Raw genomic sequence first — 20,914 nt, 5'->3', positions numbered from 1 at the left:
CTGTTACTCTGTATGTACATTTTAAGCAACAATAAAACGAAATATGTTATAAAACACTACTCTGCCTCTTTTCGTTTTCATTTAAATAAATTAAACATTATAGGGACACAAATGTGGTTCATGCGCAACGCATATTGATTATTCACTGCACGTTATACGTTATTCTATTTATAACAAAACGAAATTTAAAACACAACCCTAACGTTACCTCTTTTCGTTTAAATAATAAAAAAAATTACACATATTCCAGGCAATATATGCATTTGTACAAATGTTGCAATAAACATCAGTGATACTCTTGTAATAAGAAAATGACAAGAAACCATATTTCTTTTTGTAAAATTTCAGTTTTATCAATAATAGCCAATATAAAAGTTTAAGTAAAAGGTACAAGAAGCTATACAATAAGAAATAAAGCAAACAATTCAGTCAAATGTCCAAATGCTGCGCTCTAGTCTAACATTACAACAGTAAAGTTAAATACAAATAGCCTAATATGAAACTAAACTTAGCCCTCAGCCAAAACGATTGACAGGGAACGAATTATATATTCACGAGACCAAAGATCGCCCGTTAGGTCTACACAAGACGAATTATATCACATGTTTAACCACTACCGTCGGAGTCATCGGCGAACGTCAGAAGAACTATAGCCGAGGAAAGGCTCATCCAGCCGGGAAACATGAGCGCCGAGCACTGATCGCATGGATCTCACAACCGGGGAAAAACAAATCATCTTAATAAATAAACCACAGATTTGAGCTTTAAACAACTACATTCTCGCCTGAAAAACTCTTAAAATTACATTTCGTGACACAGTAACAGTAGTATTATATTAAACTGTATATTAAAAAATGGCGCTTCTTATGTTGTCATTCCCCTCGTAGCACGCGCAAGTGACGATTCTCTGTCAACCAATCAACGTCCTGCAGTGAGTCTAGCTCCACCTTTTAGTACCGTACCACTGTGCTAGGTACCCCAACGGAAGGGTACCCAAAAAGTGGTACGGTACGGTTCGGCTTTTTGGTACCATTCTCAACTTTTGGCAGTGGAAACGCAAATAAAAGGGTACGACCCGTACCGTACCGTACCGCTCGGTGGAAACGCGCCATTAGTAAGATTAATTCAGAATTAATGGTAGATATCAGGCAATTAAAGGACTCCACTGGTGAAGCGGGTGGTCTGTATATGCTCCCAATGATTATACATTTATTTAAATGGAAAACCACCATAACAAAATATAAAGGATCAACCGTAGGTATAATCAATTCTGATACAAGACCTATAGAAACATATATAGCCACACCTCCACCCCTGGAGCACCTATCAGATCTATAAATAACATAATTGGTTATGTTTATTTAATTATCTGAAACATTGCTATTAAGCCACGTTTCAGAAAGAGTGATAATATCAGGCTTATTTAAATCAACCCACACACGAAGTAAATTGATTTTACGCACCAAACTTCTAATATTCAAATTAATGATTTTTAATCCCTTAACCTCATCCAGCTTGAAAAATAACTAACAATAATACTGTCACTGGTCAAACATAAGAATAATCCAACTGAATCCAAAAATTCATTACAGGGGTGCAGAAACTATAAAATAAAATGATCACAACAGAACAAACAGACAAGACATTTAAATACAAAACATATAAACATAAAAACACCACACCAAGAATGGCACTGGGGCTGTGCACTGAGAACCAGCATGGCCCGCCCCGAGATACCAGTCGTCCAACCTCGAGGGTTCGGGACACGGTGGAGGGTTCCACTCAAGCCTGACTCTCTCAGCAGCTTGTGATAGCGTAGCCATCAACTCTGGATCTGGATAGGGCCACGCTACTCTCCCAGAAGGAGGTAGCGCAGCTGGGTCGTCATCTCCAGACCCAAGCTCACCCTCCGATGTAAGTGAGAACATGAATCATCCACAAAAGCTGCTTCAGCATGCTGCCCAGACACGTAATGCAGCGATTGTGACCGTCAGATGGCACCAGGGAACAACCGCATCCAGAAATGCATGGGTGGAATGACATCTTGAAAAAGACGCAGTCACACTCATGTTGCTCTTTCAGGAATTAGCTCTCTCAGTGCCAAAGCACACAGTGGAAATGGCCCCATCCACAACACTGGCAGGGGATGGTGCAGCCCGCACAATGAAGCACTCATTCAACTGTTAGTAAAAACAGTGACCTCGTTGAAGGCGCCCTCTAACCAACCAATGCTGTGAAAACAGTAGTTGAGAGCTGTAACCTTGTGACCACCGGTGCTCGCACTGTCACACCAACACTTAAGAGAGGCTTCTACCTGCAGAACACTCGACACACACTCGTTGAACTGTTAGTTGCAACACTCTTCAGAGACAGCATACAGAAGATCTGTTTGGCTCCAAAGCGAAAGACAAATGCTGCTTGCATCTACTTCCTATTTATACCTGCTCTGCGGCAAAAAAATCTTGCACGCCAATGTGCATTGGCTCGTTCTGTTAACACTCAAAGATGATAGGGCTCCCTGGTGTGATCCCAATACGTCGGTGACGTCGACGTAACGCCGAACGTGACCTGAAAGGGAACTCATTATTGTGGAGGGACAGTAAATCTTAATCATTTAAAAAAAATTAAGGGGCTACATGTTTACAAGGGGCTACAAGGTGGGGGGATTTTATTGATTCATTGTAATGATCTTTTGATCTTTTGGTATGTAATGTGATAGCAGATGAAATTTAGCTTTGTAGCTAATTCTGGGGCAGTTTTTATTACTGTCCATTGTCCCTGTCAAATAAATAATGACAATAAAAAAAGAATGTCTAAAGTATCAGTGGGTATCACTTTGGATTCAACAACTAAATATCAATAATGAAATACTCAACAATGAATTTCATTATAGAACCTGCACTACCACTTTACGTTTACAAAAAACATTTCTACGAAAAAAACAACAACAACTAGAAAATCACAGAAGGTACAGAGCCAAAGCATGGAATTGCTGTTAAAGGGTTAGTTCACCCAAAAATGAAAATTCTGTCAGTAATTACTCCCCTCATGTTGTTCCAACCCTGTAAGCCTTTCGTTCATCTTCGGAACACAAATTAAGATATTTTTTGTTTAAATCTGAGAGCTGGATCACTCCTCCATAGGCTTCTATGGGATCAAAACTTGCCGGCCCAGAAAGTGAGTAAAGACAATGTTTAAAATAGTCCAAGTGACTACAGTGGCTCAACCATACGTTTATCAAGCGACGAGAATACTTTTTGTGCGAAATTTTTTTTAAAAAGAACAACTTTATTAAACTATTCGTTTTCTTTTGTGTGGGCCTCTGAGTGAGTTCATGTAGTGTAACAGCACTGCGCTTCTGCGTTGTACGTCACAGAAGAAAATGAATAGTTGAATAAAGTTTTTTTTTTTTTTTTTGCACAAAAAGTATTCTCATCGCTTGATAAACTTATGGTTGAGCCACTGTAGTCACTTGGACTATTTTAAACATTGTCTTTTCTAACTTTATGGGCCAGTTTCGATGTACACACATGACATTCCAACGCATTCTTCTTTCAGACGAATACAATCGGAGTTATATAAAAAAAATGTCCTGGCTTTTCCAAGCTTTATAATGGCAGTGAATGGCTGTTTCTGTTTTGAAGTCCATAAAAGTGCATAAATCCTCCATAAAATTGCTCCACACGGCTCCAGTGGGTTAATAAAGGCCTTCTGAAGCGAAGCGATGCGTGCGTTTGTGTAAGAAAAATATTCATATTTAAAACTTTATAAAGTAAAATAACTAGCTTACGCAGGGCCGGCCCGCGGCATAGGCGGTATAGGCAAATGCTAGGGGCGCCACTCATCCATAGGGGCGCCAGAATGAGTGAACGAGTGATTTATTTTATTATTTTTTTTTACATTTTTTTTTTATATATATATATAATACTATTTTAAAACCATTAATTCGAAATACTACCAAAAAAAAAAAAAAAAAAAAGTCCGGCTCACCAATCGTCCCCCGCCCATCGAGTGCTTGAAGTGCGTCAGAAACAGAGCGCGCGCGCGATCAGTTGTTGGTAATTTGTTGTGTAGCGTGCGCGACTCCGCATCCAATGTAGACAGCACTGCTTTTGTTAACACACAGCTCGTAGAAACGGGCCTGGCAGCTCGCGCCAGTTCTAGACGCGGTGAAAGTTTCCTGATTGTGACGGAAGGCCGAATTTACATGACACATTATAAATGAGCATAGTCTGCGATAGATACAGTGCCAAAAAGAAGAGAAGAGGATAAAAGGGGATAAAGACAGAGGTAAAGTGATGTAGTGAATGAACAATTTATGGCATAGGAGTAAGATACTATAATTTCATGGCAGTTATTTTTACCTTAAACTTAATGTTAGCAGTTGTTCTGAGTTCTCCAGAGTCCCCAGACTGTGTGGTTTTGTAACAATCATGTCAGTTTTAAGACGCATTTTTTATTATCACTTTTTTATTAATGTTTTACTCTACAGTTGTGCAGTTGTGGTTTTCAATTTATTACACTTTAAATTATCATTTATTTCTGTGATGCAAAGCTGAATTTTCAGCATCATTACTCCAGTCTTCAGTGTCAGATCCTTTAGAAATCATTCTAATATTCTGATTTATTATGAGTGTTGGAAACAGTTCTGCTGCCTAATATATTTGATGAATAAAAGGTTAAAAAGAACTGCATTTATTTAAAATAAAATAAAAATATTTTCTAATTATATAAATCATCTTTACGATCACTTTTTATCAATTTAACACATCCTTGCTGAATAAAAGTATTGATTTATTTCAACAACAACAACAACAACAAAAAAATGACCCCAAATTACTGACCAGTAGTGTATATTGTTGTTACAAACGATTTCTATTTTTAAAACATTTAAAAAAACTATTTTACTATTTATTTATCAAAGTATCCTAAAAAAGTATCACAGGTTATGAAAAAATATTAAGCAGCAGAACTGTTTCCAACTTTGATAATAAATCAGAATATTAGAATGATTTCTAAAGGATCATGTGATAGACCGGATGTCACATGTGACACTGAAGACTGGAGTAATGATGCTGAAAATTCAGCTTTGCATCACAGAAATAAATGATAATTTAAAGTATATTAAATTGAAAACCAATTATTTTAAATTGTAATAATATATCACAATATAAAAAAAAATTCTGTATTTTTGATCAAATAAATGCAGGCTTGATGAGCAGAAGAAATTTCTTTCAAAAACATTAAAAATAGTAATGTTTCCAAACTTTTGGCCTGTACATTTTATGGCATAGTAATGATATTTATTTACAGGTTTATTCAAAATAGCAAAGTTCACATTAAATCTTTATTGTAAATCGTGCTATAAAAGATAATGGGGACTTGACTTGAATGCTATGTAATGCTCTTGGTATTTGTGTTTAGGCTGTAATGTGTGTGTGTGTGTGTGTGTGTGTGTGTGTGTGTGTGTGTGTTTGTATATAGGCCTATATATATATATGCTAAATCATGAACACAATGACGGGGTGAAATGGGCTGTGATGCATGGGGCGCCAGGTAAAATCTTGCCTAGGGCAGCAAATTGGTCAGGGCCGGCCCTGAGCTTACGGCCAAACAAACATACGGATTCAACACATGTCTAAGCTGAACTCATGCGATTATAACTCCGATTGTATTCGTCTGAAAGAAGAATGTCATATACACTCAGGATGACTTGAGGGTGAGTAAATCATGGGCTAATTTTGAACTATCCCTTTAAGTCAATCTCATAGTGCATATTGAAGCATATTCATGGTTTTATGAATAATGGTATTCATTTTAAATTATAATAATAAATGTATAACGCATTGGGTTGAAAGAAATTCTTACCTTTACCATTCTTGCATCTTTTCTAAAATTAAAAACAAACAAACAAACAAAAACTTCAATTAGCAGCACTGGAAAATGCTAATATTTAAATTGGCTGCACTAAAATAACTTTCTTTTGTTTGATTTTTATCATTATTATTATTATTTTTATATATATAAATTATTTATTCAAATAAATGTAAATGCATTGATATAAAGCACATGCAGACTGTAAAACAATGTTCACTCTTTTTCAAGGTGATCTCTTGCTAAGCTGATAGACATACAGAAACAAAGCTTATAATTATTATTATTTTTAATAATTTAATTAATCTCATCAAACTTCCCAGTTCCCTTTCGTACGTTCACTACGAGTTACGTCAGCGACTAACGATATTGGGGATTTCACTTAGAAGCCTATCACCTTCGAGTTCTACAAAACGAGCCAATGGCATTGGAAATGCCATGGGTCTGCGGAATTTGCATGGCACAACTCCACCCCACCGCGTGGGTATAAAGTAGGAGCGCTGGCAATCACGCATTATGTTTTTGCTTTGGAGCCAATAGTTTTCTTCACTCCCACATGCCATTCTGAGTTATCTTCACTCTACGAGACGAGCGGCTCTCCAGTGTGTTGGTTCCAGCAAGATCACATTGCCTGCTGCTGATCTGTGCAGTGATCAGATACTTTGGCTGGTGGCCAGGGTGTACGGTGTGGCATAATACATAATACCGACGAGTCTTCTTCGGGCCACGCCCCCCCTCCACATCACAAACCGTGGAGCTTCTGTGTGTGGCTGGTTCCTCTCGGGGACCCAGTGTTTTCATTTGGGGCTCCGGCGGATGATGTCATGTCACTCACAGCATCACAAGGTGGGCTTGATTCCTCTGGAAATGAGGATTCGACTGTGTTGCCTCCCTCGGGAATGCCAGCGTTAGCCGAGTCAGATACAGAGCTGACGGTCATGCTTTCCTGGGCAGCTGAAAGCATTGGTTGGAGTGGCGCTGCCCTCCCCCGAGCGCTGTAGGCTAGACGATTGGTTCCACAGGCATACGAGCTGTGGGCCGCCTTCACCCTACATGGATATGAATGAGGGCAGTGCTGACCCAGGACTTCTGTCAGAGCAGGCCGCCGCAGAACGCTCGTCCTTCCCAGGCCTCCTCTGTCAGAACGCGGAAACTTGACCACGCCCCCATGCCGGGACGCTATGCTTCCCATGTCCGGGCCGGTCTTTCTGCTGCGCACTGTACCCACCTCGCTCTATGGGCGACGTAGGTCAATGCGTGATCCCTGGGCCAGGTCATGTCCACATGTGTGGTCCAGGAACCATTAGGGCTCAGCCAGGTTGATGTGCGGGAGACTGAGAACTCTGACTGAGGCCCTTCTGCACCGACGGCCATCCGTCCGTGAGGTTTCCTTGGTCTGCTTCCCACCGAGGCCGCCTCCCTGCGGCTCCTCCCCTCCTGCTCCGCAGCCTTCACCATGCTAATGGAGGAGGTCGCAGGAGGGTGGCACGACATGTCTCTGCCCCTAGCAGCACTCCTGAGACAAGCAGCTTGGAGTTAGGGCTCAGTTCTTCTCAGGAGCTGGTAGCAGGACCACTCCTTTCCCCGGTGGAGGGCCGGGGGAGAATCTTTTGTTTTCTAAGAACTGATGCCCCTTCCTCCGAGCCCCAAGAGGTCGTGGAAGGCAGTGTGCGTCTTTCTGCCTCGCCACTCTCGTCCCCCTCTGTCGCCATACCCCTTTCAGAGCAGGCCCCCGTGGAACGCTGGTACTTCCCTGTCAGGACGCAGCATATGACCGTGCCCCCACACCGGAACACTACACCTCCCACGTCTGGGCCGGTCATTCCGCCCCGCTGCCCCATCGAGGGTACGTCTGTGGTTCGCATTACTTTGCTGGTTCAGTTCTTGGGAGCTTGGTTAGAGCTTCCCAACATGTCCCGCTGGGTCACGAGAACCATCAGGCTATGCGATTCAGTACACACGGTCTCCTCCTCGCTTCCGGGGAGTCCGCTATACCATGGTCGGTGGCAATACCCCTGTCATGCATCCGGAGGTCGCCACCCTACTGGAGTGCGATCTAGATTGTCCCTCCAGCCGAACTGAAGTCTGGCTTCTACAGCCCCTACTTCATTGTACCCAAGAAAACCGGTGGGTTACGGCCAATCCTGGACCTGCGCATCTTGAACCGATCCCTTCACAGGCTTCCGTTCAAGATGTTGACAGCGAAACGCATTTCCGAATGTGTTCGTCCGGTGGATTGGTTTGCAGCGATCGACCTGAAGGACGTCTACTTTCATGTCTCCATTCTTCCTCGACAGCCGTTTCTACGGTTTGCTTTCGAGGGGAGGGCATATCAGGACGTGGTTCCCCCATTCGGGTTAGCCCTGTCTCCTCGCGTCTTAACGTAAGTCGTCGAGGCAGACCTTGTGCCAATTCGGCAACACGTGGTTCGAATCCTGAACTATCTCGTCGACTGGCTGATCCTAGCTCACTCTCGAGACCAGGTTTGCGGACACAGGGACTTGGTGCCCCGGCACCTCGCCCGTCTGGGCCTTCGGGTCAACTGGGAAAAGAGCAAACTCTCCCCCGTGGAGAGGATCTCTTTTCTCAAAATGGAAATCGACTAGGGTTGCCATGTGTGCGCAGCTTACGAGCAAGTGTGCGCTCGCAGTCACCGCTGACTTGCCTGAGACAGTTCGAGGGCAAGAGTGTGGTTCCACTGAAGTTATTTCAGAGGCTCCTGGGCATAAGGCGTCCGCAGCGGCAGCTACGCCGCTCGGACTGTTTCATATGAGACCGCTTAAGCACTGGCTTCGCACTCGAGTCCCGAGGAGGGCATGGCAACCAGGCACGCTCTGAGTACCAGTTACTCCAGCCTGCCATCAGACCTTCACCTCGTGGACGAACCTCAGCTTTCAACGGGCTGGAGTTTCCCTTTAGAACGAGATGCCTCCACCATGGGCTGGGGTGCCATGTGCAATGGACATGCTGCCGTGGGCTCCTGGAGAGGACCCCAGCGCTTTTGGCATGTCAATTGCCTCGAGTTGCTGGCGGTATGTTTGGCTCTGCACCACTTCTGTGCGTTGCTCAAGAACTAACACGTACTAGTCCGCTCAGACAATACCGCGACAGTAGCGTACATCAACTGACAAGGTGGTCTACGCTCCCGCCGTATGTCACAACTCGCCTGTCACCTCCTCCTATGGAGTCAGAAGCATCTGAGGTCGCTTCGAGCCATTCATATCCCGGGAGACCTAAACCATGCAGCCGACGAGCTCAAGGTTTCAGCCACTTCCTGGAGAAAGGAGATTTGGTAACATTTCAGCGATGCACAAGTAGATCTGTTTGCCTCCCACGACTCTTCCCATTGCAACCTGTTTTATTCCCTGACTGAGGGCACGCTCGGCACGGATGCACTGGCGCACAGTTGGCCGCGGGGCCTCCGCAAATATGCATTTCCAAATATCAGGGAGGACGAGGAGCAGGTCCTTTTGGTTGCACCTTACTGGCCCGACCGGACTTGGTTCTCCGAACTAGTGCTCCTCGCAGCAACACCTCCCTGGCCAATTCCTCTGAGGAAGGACCTCCTTTCTCAGAGATGGGGCCCCTCTGGCACCCACTTCCCAATCTATAGAACCTGCACGTGTGGGTCCTGGACGAGACGCTGCAGGTTTGAGTACCCTACCACCTCCGGTGGTTGCTACCATCACTTCCACTAGAGCCTTGTCCACAAGACACGCCTATGTGTTGAAGTGGAACCTCTTCGTCACCTGGTGCTCTTCTCACCAAGAAGACCCCAGAAAATGCCCGATCAGTGTCGTGCTTTCCTTCCTGCAAGATGGGTTGGAGCGAAAGCTGTCTCCCTCCACCCTCAAAGTGTATGTTGCTGCTATTGCTGCACATCACAATGCAGTTGAAAGTAAGTCTTTGGGGAGTGTGGCTTCCTCTTGGGCTCTAGCGCATGGCGCCTCACTGACAGACATATGCAGAGCTGCAGGCTGGGCGACACCCAACACATTCGCGAGATTCTATAATCTCCGAGTGGAGCCAGTGTTCTCCCATGTACTCGCCCCCAGTGGCCGGTAATAGGACCCGCTCGGTATCATTGCTTGCTGCGCCATTCCACTCTACAGACTGGATGTGTGCGCTATTTGACTCAGATGAGTTATTCCTTCCAAGACCCTGAGTTCCTCCGACACTGATATGACGCCGTCACCAGAGTGCTGCCCTGTTGCTCAGCCCTCGTGATTGGCTAGGTGTTCCATGTGCATGGTTCCCCCGTTGGGTGACCCCCATATGTGTATTTCCACTGTAAGTTTCCTTGAGCTCAAGTTTTTCCTCTCTCTCGAGGTTGAAAGATTCCACCCTGCGGGCTGGATACCTCTGAGTTTTCCATATGCATCCCACACTCGGGTCATATGTGTATTTTAAATCCTCCCTACGGGTAGGCATTGTGTTATATATTCCTCTTGGGATATGTTACCCAGTGTACCTTTGTATTCTTGCATTAAACCTAGCCCTTCGTCCATGCTAGTCTCACGACAGGGAGCTCAGTCTTGCACAGGGCCCTGGAAGACATCTCGGTTACGTATGTAACCCTCGTACCCTGAGTAGGGAACGGTGACGTTACGTCCCTCTGCCACAACCGCTGAAACGGCCTGGATTTCAGTCTCGGCTCCTAAGCGAGGAAACATAATGTGAGATTGCCAGCACTCCTCCTTTATACCCACATGGTGGGGCGGAGTTGCGCCATGCAAATTCTGCAGACCCATGGCATTTCTCATGCCATTGGCTCGTTTTGTAGAACTCAAAGGTGATAGGCTTCAAAGCGAAACCCCCAATTTCGTCAGTCATTGACGTAACGTCTCCGTTCCCTACTCAGGGAACAAGGGTTACATATGTAACCGAGACGTTCTTGAGTATCAATCAACAACTGAATCAATGGGCCCAATTTTAACAATCTAAGCGCATGGTCTAAAGCACACGGGGCAAGTGCACTTAGGGCGTGTCCAAAACCACTTTTGCTAGTTTAACAATGGGAAAAATGGTCGGCGCGCTCGGCGCATGGTCTAAAAGGGTTGTCCCTATTCTCTTAATGAGTAATGGGTGTGTTTTGGGCATAACGTGCAATAAACCAATCAGAGTCTCATCTCCCATTTCCTTTTAAAACTAGTTGCACTCGCGCCATGGCGGATTCGCTCTTTACATGGTGTAATTTGCAAACTGAAAGACTGAACGATTATCCAGAGAGGAAACGGATCTGCTCTTGCACAAGGTTAAAGCACACAAGCAGACCAATTACGGTACAAGCCGGATTCCACCATATCTTTATGTACACAATATTAATATTTTACATTGTAATCCTTTTATTTTTAATATTTGGCATGTTTGTGTGCTGCTGTGCGTCCCTGTGTGTGTAATAATCAAAGTGTACACGCGTTGTGGACCCACCTATAGGCCACATTACTAACTCCCTCTTTAAATAACAAAAAAAATACTGTGCCATTGACTTTAGACCAGGTTTCAGTTGGTCAATGGTGTAGTCTATTTCAGTTGTGTCAAAATAGCAACGCGCCAATAATGCGCCTGAATACATCTCGTTTTCACACCTCACAAATGCATTTGCTATTTAAACAACGTGGTGCAGGGCGTGAAAATGACAACTGCGTCGGGCTGAAAGTAGCAAAAAAGAAACACATGCGTCGCACCTGGCACTGCATTGTGCCGGGTGTATGATAGGGCCCAATGTCCCAAAGACTGAAATCATAAAGGTAATGAGATTTTTTATATACAGTACATGGAAACTTTTAATTATTCATACCTCAGAAAAAAATGGTTCAACAGCTGTTCTGGGTATGTACCCATACAAATATTTGCATTTAAGTATTAACATACTTTAGGGATCAATAAGGTACACAGGCTTTTTTGGAGGATACTGCCCCAATCATATTATATTCAAATTAAATTTAGTATATCATGATATTAAAATTAAAATTATTATAATAGTCTATTACATCTGAACATGTATGTACAGCTTACCGTAAGTCTGTATGCAACAAGCCCAAGCACCAAGGTTAAAGTAACTCCTAAGACAATTGTTGCTGTTGATAATAAATAATAATACAATGATGATAAAGATAAACAAAAAGTTGTCCAATTGAAAGTGTAAGTTCCATTGAAAATCACATTATGACCAATACATTTCACACCAGTTTGCATACCGTGAAAATAGCCAGTGTAATCAGGTGTTGTAGGACATTCATCTGAACGTTTTTCTCCCTCTTTAATTTTTTTTGCCTTAATAAAAAAGCCACAGGTTCTACATTAAAACGTTTTATCTAAAATTAAATGTAAAAAAAAAAAAATAAATAAATAAATAAATAAATAAATATATATATATATATATATATATATATATATATATATATATATATATATATATATATATATATATATATATATATATAATATATATATTGAGTATTCTTAGGAAATAACAGATGAATGATTCCTCATTAAAACATTTTCCATGAAAAAATTACTTCAAATTATGTACACTTACATGAATTGAAAAATCATCAGTAGCCTATAAAAGTTTACTTTTTTACATAGAGCATGTAAGCCTTATGGGGGCTGGCATATTATGATGATATGATTAACATCAGATACCTCTGTACAATGGCATCAGTAACTGAAAACTGAAAAACAACTTGCTTGTTTTGGCCCTGAACTTTCACACGCTTGATTTTGATGTCCCCTAGCTGATAATGTACATATAATGATAAAATGTAATTTAAAAGAAATGTCCTGTAAAAACATTCTGTATAACAATTATTTTTCTATAGAGCAAACAAACCTGTTCTTTCATGTGTCTGTGCAGTTTAGGTCTCCTTTAACTGGAAATTTCTCATTTTCTTTGATACATTTTCGAACTGAATGAATACACAGCTGTTAGTACTGTTAGGTTATATTACTATACATAATTCTATGCATTATATTTTCTATTTTAAGATGCATATATTATGATTTAATGTATTTGTGTAAACTGATTGTCATATAAGTTAACATCCCTGCAAAACATTTGACTTGCAAAAACTGCAAACAGACTTACAGCTGTGGGTGAAACGGCAGTGTTTGGTATCTGTAATGATGTGCTTCAATTCACAGTGTGGTTCATTACACACCAAATTGCTGTGTTTACATGATAATTTTGAAGTACATGTGATCGATTCTATTAAAAACAGAAAATTAAAAGATAAGAAATGCTGCAATGAAAATGTAAACATCCTTAGATATTCATCTTTAGATATCCTCAGAGATTCAGTTAGTAAATTTTAAAACATTTTACTTACTTTGTTCGAATGCGCAGTCTATAGAACCGTCCAAATATTTTACAAATTCCGTCTCATTAGCCACTCCACATTCCTCAAAGGAGTGACACTTTGTGTTATTATAATCTGTACACTGAATTTGTATTGCTGAAAAACATTAGTCTGAAAATGTTTGACATATAGCAACATACTTGAGAATATATGCACATCCTTCATTTAACTCTAATATTCATCATGTTTTTCTTCATCATTAAAGTAATTTAACAGTAAAATAGGTACATTTAATCTCCATTACTTCATACAAATTTTAAACATTAAGCCACAATACTTACAGTTACACTTTTCTAGGCTGGTTTTCCATATACATTGATCTGTTGCACTGCAGTTTTCCAGATGTTCATCATTTTCAGCAATGCATTTTGTGGTGATATATACATATTCTGATGTGAATTATATTCATATTTTAGAAACTAAACATTATGAAGGTTTATTTATTTTATGTTTTATGACCTACAAAGACTGAAAGCAGAAATATGAACATGATTGGACTTGTACAGAAGAATGAGAATCAGCTTACCAGACAAAACAAGAGATGAATGGCAAAGAACAATAAGGATAAACAAAACTCTCATTGTGAACTAAAATAAGACAAGAAAAACATTATTACATTTACAGTTCTAAAATGAACTTATAAACTATCACAGGATGATATTTTGATGACAATATTTTACAGTCATTACATTTTATTTTTTACTGACACAGCGAACACAGTGTTCATACACAAATTTAGGTTATTACATTACGTCTCTTGCTTGTCTCATGTTGAGATAGGGTGATCTGCATTTACTCTTATGCATTTTGCAGATGTTATCCAAACCTGATTTACAGTACATTTCTTTCAAGGTATACAGTACATTTTATCAGCTTGTACATTTGTACATTTAATCAAAAATATTAAATAAAATAAAAACATCTGTAAGAAGAATCTTTTTTTTTTTCAGCCACTAGATCGTGCTATTGAGAAGTCTTAATTTAATTATGTAATTGCAAATATACATTTTGGTGTTGTACAAGTTATTGGGTATATTCCATGTTATGTTCTTGTGTCTACAACCCCCAGACACACAGCAAATGCTACTCTCCAGGTTTGTCAGCACAACTGCCTGGGTTTTATTCTCTGATTCATAGCTTCGTACGCATTCTTGCCATCAAAAATATCAGCATCTGTAGCAGAATGGTATATTTTGGAAGACGCTACATGCAGCTTCATCACAAGGACATATCAATTTAATAAGAACAAATCATGTTCTGTTTAATTTTGCAGCAATGCATCTTTAAACAATGCTACAGTAGCAGTTTGCTTTTCATCTGATCACATGCTTTGCATCAAGTGCTGCTTGTGGTTTTGTTGTTTTTTGCATGTGCCTGCCAGTCAAATAATAGCTATTCACATGCATTGTGGTACGACTGAAGGTGCAGGATTACCAGATCAGAGAAACAATGCATTTTGGATCATTGTTACTTGTTATTTTTTTTGGTAAGAATGACATTTACATCTTTATGAATATGCTTAAAATGATAGCCTATAACATTATTTTAAGAAATCAGGAAATGCTAATTCTTGAGCATCAGTAAAATGGCATTTTATTTTAATTGTTTAGTTCTGGTTTTATATGTAGTTTTTCTTGTCTTTAAGGTCTCGGATTTTCTGCAGTACAAGTAAAGCAGTACTTTCAAAAGAAATATCAAGTAGGTGATTCAGCAATTCTCTATTGTAACCTTACCAGTGACAAAGAAACGGTTAGAAGCTGTACAATGATGTGGCAGATTTACGACGAAAATGCAAAGACCTATGTACGCATCACAAAAATACCAAAATATAACCAAAGAGTCAACATTAAATCCCAAGACACTTTCACCTCGATGACAATAAAAGACCTGATGGTTACGGACACAGAAAATATACTGTGTTCAGCAGTATGTTTAGTTAATGAGAAGATCCAATTCATCGCCGACAATTGGACGGTTCTAACAGTTACAGGTATGTTTGGAAAAATGTACGCAATAGATATTAAAGATATTAATATATGGCCTTCAAAATATTGTTTTAACATTCTTTTTTTCTTTCTTTCTTTTCACAGGGTTGAACCAAAGCCTGCACTTCAATGGTTGAAATACCTTATTTTCTCCATTAATCTTTTGATTTTCACCATTGCACTAGGAATATTCATTTTCATTATACAAAAAATGAGAGGAGAAAGGAGAAGATGTAAATGACTGGAAAACCAAACATGTTCTGCATTCATTTTGAACAATAACAGCAAGTAATCACCCTTTATGGAACTTTATTAGGCCTACTATGTTAACCCTCATGTTCTGTTGTGATTAACTATGTTTAGACTACATGTTCAGAAGTTTACATACACTTGATTCTTAATAATGTGTACAAAGTATTAAAGCGACACTATGTAACTTTTCAACCTTCATAATATATTTCCAAGATCCTTGTGATGGTACATCGACTTACAATAGGTTGAATGACACGTCTGCCATCGCCTGACAGGGTCTGTATCGCTTTTACTGGCACTATGTAACTTCGGTGTTCGGGTAGTAACAAGAGCACAAAAAGAACTACAAAATTCGACTGCTTTACGGCATACGTCACTTCCCCCACCACTTCGTCAAATTTGGACGTGAGAGGCCAACCAGCGTTTGTTTTCGGCTTTCGTGCGTATGTTTTTGTCATGGGGGTTGTTTACACCTGGCCACTTCATGCATTTTCTCAGATTGGATAGCTATCCGATCGTGAAAAGTCCAGGTTTAAATGACCTCCGAAACGCATTTGAGACGGATTTGAATCCGATCCCTCAAACCACTTCAGGAGGAGATCTGAGACGCATTCCAGACGAAACTGGACAAGTGTAAAATAAATGCATATGGTTGTTGAAACCACATATGTAAATTGTACTCCTCCCAAAAATGCTAAAAAATAAATAAAAAAACGTGTGAGAGCGTTGTACAGGCTATATATGTTATATCCCAGATATGACGACGCGCTGGAACACGCATCGCCGCAGATGAGCAACTGCATCAAGCCAACGTGCAAACTATAGCAAATCAAAGTGAAAGTAAGTCGCAGACGCTTATCACACAATCTTCATCATTAAAAGTAAAGAAACGAAATGATCTTACCAGGGCTGTTACTGCTCTCTCTTATTGCGGTCTTTGATTTTGAAATTTTAGCTGATGATCTATAAAATGCAGCTCATATCTCGGTGACGTGCACTCCATTAAATCTGCATATAGCGCGAGAATTGAAGATCGAATTTAAATCCGTTTCGCAAAAATACATTTATGTGACCAGGTGTAAATGGAATCGTTTTGATAAATCAGATATAGCTATGCCTCACGAATTAGTTTGCCAGCTGAACTCAGGTGTTGTGAGGTGTATTTATCACGTAGTCCTGAGGGATATCAGATGACGCTGCGATTGATTCCTGCGATTATCATGAGAACAGCTTTCAATATCTCACATAATTATCATAAATAAGCCTAACGTAGAGGTTGTAAATAGTGTAAACGAGCACAATTTGCAAACTATTATGATAAATTGCAATAATCATGTCTAATGACATCATAACGGCCAATGTTATGAAATAATACGACGTACATTTAACTTAATTGATGTTATCTGGCATTTTGTAATGTTTACATTCCAATAAAAACAACACAAATTAAATTATACAGTAGGCCTAGACTATAGACTATTTACTTGTGATTTAGCTGCAATCATGTAAAAATGTTATAATATAATTTACGACAGTGCAAGTATTCCACATCGACTCTAGGGGTCGCTGTTTGACAAAAACACAATTTCTACTTAGTGTGGCTTTAATAATCAAGCATATGTACACTTTTGGACTGTTACATTTAAAAAAAAAAATCAGCTATTGACTTGTGGACTATATATAAATATGTTATGTGAAATAGCTTGCATTTTGCAATATACAAACAACATTTTTAAGATCCCTCTTAATATATGTAGGCCTATTTAATAAGAAATTAAAATCAAGCAAATTTTAGCATGTGAACTTTTAAAGAGTGAACAAACATAATTGTCCAGCAAAAACTACAATAAAATTTGCATTGCTTTTTTATTTAAATAGTATATAAAAAAAAAAATATATAAAAAAAAAAACGAAATTGAAACTGTAAGTTAAAAAGCCTGTCTGCTTTGTCTCTGCTTTATCAAACAATAAAGAAATAATAATCATTAACTGTTATCTGTTCGTCTGAACGGCAAACAACAGTGTTGCGTTGCATTCATGAATCCTTTTTTGTTGTTGTAATTTAGATACAACTTTGTCGCATGATATATCTGATATACTATATGCTTGTATTTCTCTTGTGGGAATAAACAGCAACCCATAAAATCCTTATTAGAGTGAGTTGCTTGCTTTAAGTTAAAGGAAAGACTTGTGAATTTAATTGTAAAACAAATTACAGAGAAAGTTTGAAGGAAATGAATAAAAGCAACAAAAAAAAAAAAAAAAACTCTGTATAATTCCATTAACACGGAAGCTTAAAAAACATTTCCATTGAAAAATAATTTATACTTTTTTTCTTTAACAAGTGTAATAAAGATATAATATAAGTTGCAATAATGTTTATGACATGTAAACTTAAAAACTACTTACCAGTGTCTTCATGGACAAGAGTATTGTCAAAAAGGAAAGTAAAATGTTTTTCTACTTGACTGGGAGGAAACATAAGTATATCAGATTACAACTTCTTTTTTCCTTTTTTTAAATAGGGGGCAGGGATAATAGTACAACAGTTAGGTTAGGGAAGTTAAAACTTAGGGATTTAATTTCCCAATCTATCATTTAATTAGTAAAAAATATAATTTAATTCAAGATAACACTTTCCATCATGGTTCTGTTCAAAAATCAAGTGGGGAAATAGCTATCAATTATAATGAAAGTATAACACCTGTTCTCAAATTGAGATCAGTGCCATCAAGTCTTTTGTTAAGTGATAGCAAGCAGAGACCAAGCTGATGGAAAGAATGTTTCCTGCCAAACAATGTACTTTCCCTTCTTTCAATTTTAAACCTCAGGCAGCTATAGGCCTTATTCTATTCTTGCTAAAGGTTACTGTGGTTAATCAAAACATGAGTTCAACCTTCTAAAGTGAGTATTTTTTTTGTGTGTGTTTTCTCAAACATTTTGTCGTTGGCATAGAAAGAAATTGCTTAATTATTTGTATGACAAGGTGTATTATTTTGTCATCTCACATAATTATTACTATTTGTTTTTATTTTATTTTTTTTACTTAAATGATATTCATATCAACCAGAGTCAATGCTGTTGGGGTGTTCCTGCCAATATGTGTACATTCCCCAACCTTGTTAATGCTGCTGAAGTTCTGATCAAAACATGAGTTAACCATTGAAAAGGGGTTATTTTTAGTGTGTAACAATGCTTATTGGCGTAGAAAGAATACACTCACATTAATATTTGAGTGACAGAGATGGATGAAAGGGTGGATACTATACAAGATGAATTATTTTGTTGTCTTGAGATTGACCAACTTATTTTCTGCAATGGATAAAAAACAGACACAAGTGATACAATGAAAAATAAAACACATGCATGAGCAACATGCAAGGTTTTACATGGTTACCAGTACCAGTTGTCCGAAAAACTGCAAACAGCATCCTCAAGACTACCTCACACATTTCTTCAAGCAACTTAAATAAACCAGTTCAGCAAACTTAGTAGATTCCTGCCAACGTCATGCATTCTGCTACCAACAACCATGCACATTTGGTTTTGGGGGGCCTCTTAACCACAGTATGCAGAGAACTCATGCGATTGCTTCCTCAGCAATAACAAAAGCATAAATAAAGTGATGAAAATGAATGACACCATGATTATTGTAACAACATGATTCAACTATTTTATATATACACATGCGCTTTACCAGTGAAATCTAAATGTGTAAATGAGAGTCCTTTATTATTGATAAACAAAGCCTGTACTTCCTGTTTCTCTGCTTTTATCAAGGAAGTTCTTGAGTGACCCACTGAAGTGGAAAAAAAACAGCTCTGTCAACGTTTATATTGCACCCATTGCACCCCTCCCCCCACCCCGCCCCATTCTTAAAATGAAAAGTGATTATGCATTTCAAAATTTGATGGCTTTTGTCACAATTGCTATAACTGACTTTTATAACCAAGCCTGATTGTTTTGTGTGTGTGGTGAAAATAGGCTAGATTACAATAAAATGACTGACATAATTGAAGTTTCATTTCTTTTGTTAATATTTATCAGAAGTGTGCTGACAGGATGATGCTGTTCACAATAACTCCTACTACTCCAAAAGTTAAAAGTCGCAGTCAAACTGTGTGGGTCATTTTTAGTTTTATTGTCATTTTAATGCAAGTACAACAAGTCAGATCAGTTCACAGGTTGCTTGCTCTTACAATACATGTCAATTAAAAATACAACACATTATTTGGCCTTCCAATCTTATCCAGAACATGTCTTTGGTGAAATTCAGAATGATTCCAGATCAGCTTATTTCATTGCATTGGTTTCAGTAGCTTAATGACAAATTCTGTAAAGTTCCTTAAAGCACCAGTTCACCAAATTACATCTTTACTTTTAAAGTAACCAATTATTTTACATTATTAAGCTGCATCTTTAATACATGCTAGTAATTTGAAAGATAAAACTGGGTTGTATAGGATGTTCAACACATTAGATCTAGGCTAAATGCGTTTCCATCTTAACCTTCACTGTATTGATCCTTCAGTAATGAATTCAGCAAGACAAGGGAAGATTTTGAAGTGATGAATGGACACAAATGAGTCAATCTGGATACAGTTGTGCTCTGTTAATTAGTTTAGTTTAAAAGCATGATGTTGATCAGACCCGTTCAGTGTTTACAGTCCAAATCTATATAGCAAATGACCCAAACTCCAATTAATATTGACTTAAATAAAAAATACATATAATTACATCCAAAACACAGCATTGAAAAAGGCAATAATGCAGCAGTTAAAACATCCGTAACTTCGTTTACATTTCTATTGGTTCAGGATAAGAGAGGGATGAGTCATCTCAGCCAAGAGAAGACGCGTATAAACGTAAAATCAATCCCTACTGAATACATTGTCCTAAATCTGCCTGATGCTGGTACGAAATCTTATTTAAGAGTCCTAAATTAGGGCATCAAACCACACTGTTAACTGATCACAATTCATAAATACACCTCAGAGCGATCAAGACTACAGCAGGCCGTCCACGATCCGTTTTAAGTGCCATGAGCATCTGGTGCCATGTGTTGAATTAGGCCAGTCTAACCTGGAGAGATTTATGAACCATTATGTTTCTAATGGTGCCTTAAAAATGAGTAGTATGCCTTGAAGCTTCTGTTCAATCAAATGTTCCAGAACTGTTGAGGCTAAGCACGCATTTTTTTTTTTTGTGGTTTGGTTTCAGTATGTTCAAATGTGAATGTTCCAGGACAAAGGAAGACAAAAAAAGGCAATGCAATCAAATACAAACGGTCATGTCATTATGTTTGGTGCATCTTGACTCAGAAAATAAATATGCGCTACGATTTGACAGGACGGAGTTTGGTTTGGTTTATATAAAAGTGTAGTTTTGGACTGCAGAAACGGAAAACAAACACACTGGGCCCACATTTTGGTTTCACTTCTG

The 20,914-nt window shown here is 39.1% G+C and overlaps 1 protein-coding gene across 10 annotated transcripts in view; it reads right to left on the bottom strand.

Moving 5' to 3' along the window:
• LOC309505674 (uncharacterized protein) overlaps nucleotides 1–13,899 on the bottom strand; it is a 28,092-nt gene extending 14,193 nt beyond the window's left edge. For 2 of the 10 annotated variants that reach the window (XR_014208531.1, XR_014208534.1), the window contains exons 1-7: nucleotides 13,762–13,899; nucleotides 13,517–13,624; nucleotides 13,206–13,331; nucleotides 12,965–13,084; nucleotides 12,710–12,785; nucleotides 12,075–12,150; nucleotides 11,893–11,954 (exon numbers count right to left, since the gene is read on the bottom strand). Coding sequence is in view for 4 of the 10 variants with exons in the window: in XM_082179144.1 (XP_082035270.1) it covers nucleotides 12,965–13,084; nucleotides 13,206–13,331; nucleotides 13,517–13,624; nucleotides 13,762–13,816 (409 nt within the window). In the remaining 6 variants the exon portion in view is untranslated. Of the gene's footprint in view, nucleotides 1–11,892; nucleotides 11,955–12,074; nucleotides 12,151–12,709; nucleotides 12,786–12,964; nucleotides 13,085–13,205; nucleotides 13,347–13,516; nucleotides 13,629–13,761 lie in introns of those variants that run through there. The other 8 variants (XM_082179144.1, XM_082179146.1, XM_082179145.1 and 5 more) reach the window with 6 other exon arrangements.
• Between the last annotated feature and the right edge of the window lie 7,015 nt (nucleotides 13,900–20,914).

Source organism: Leuciscus leuciscus, assembly GCF_965113295.1.
Source record: "Leuciscus leuciscus genome assembly, chromosome: 9".
NCBI classification, from domain to species: domain Eukaryota; kingdom Metazoa; phylum Chordata; class Actinopteri; order Cypriniformes; family Leuciscidae; genus Leuciscus; species Leuciscus leuciscus.
This window is presented reverse-complemented; position numbering and strand designations above follow the sequence as displayed.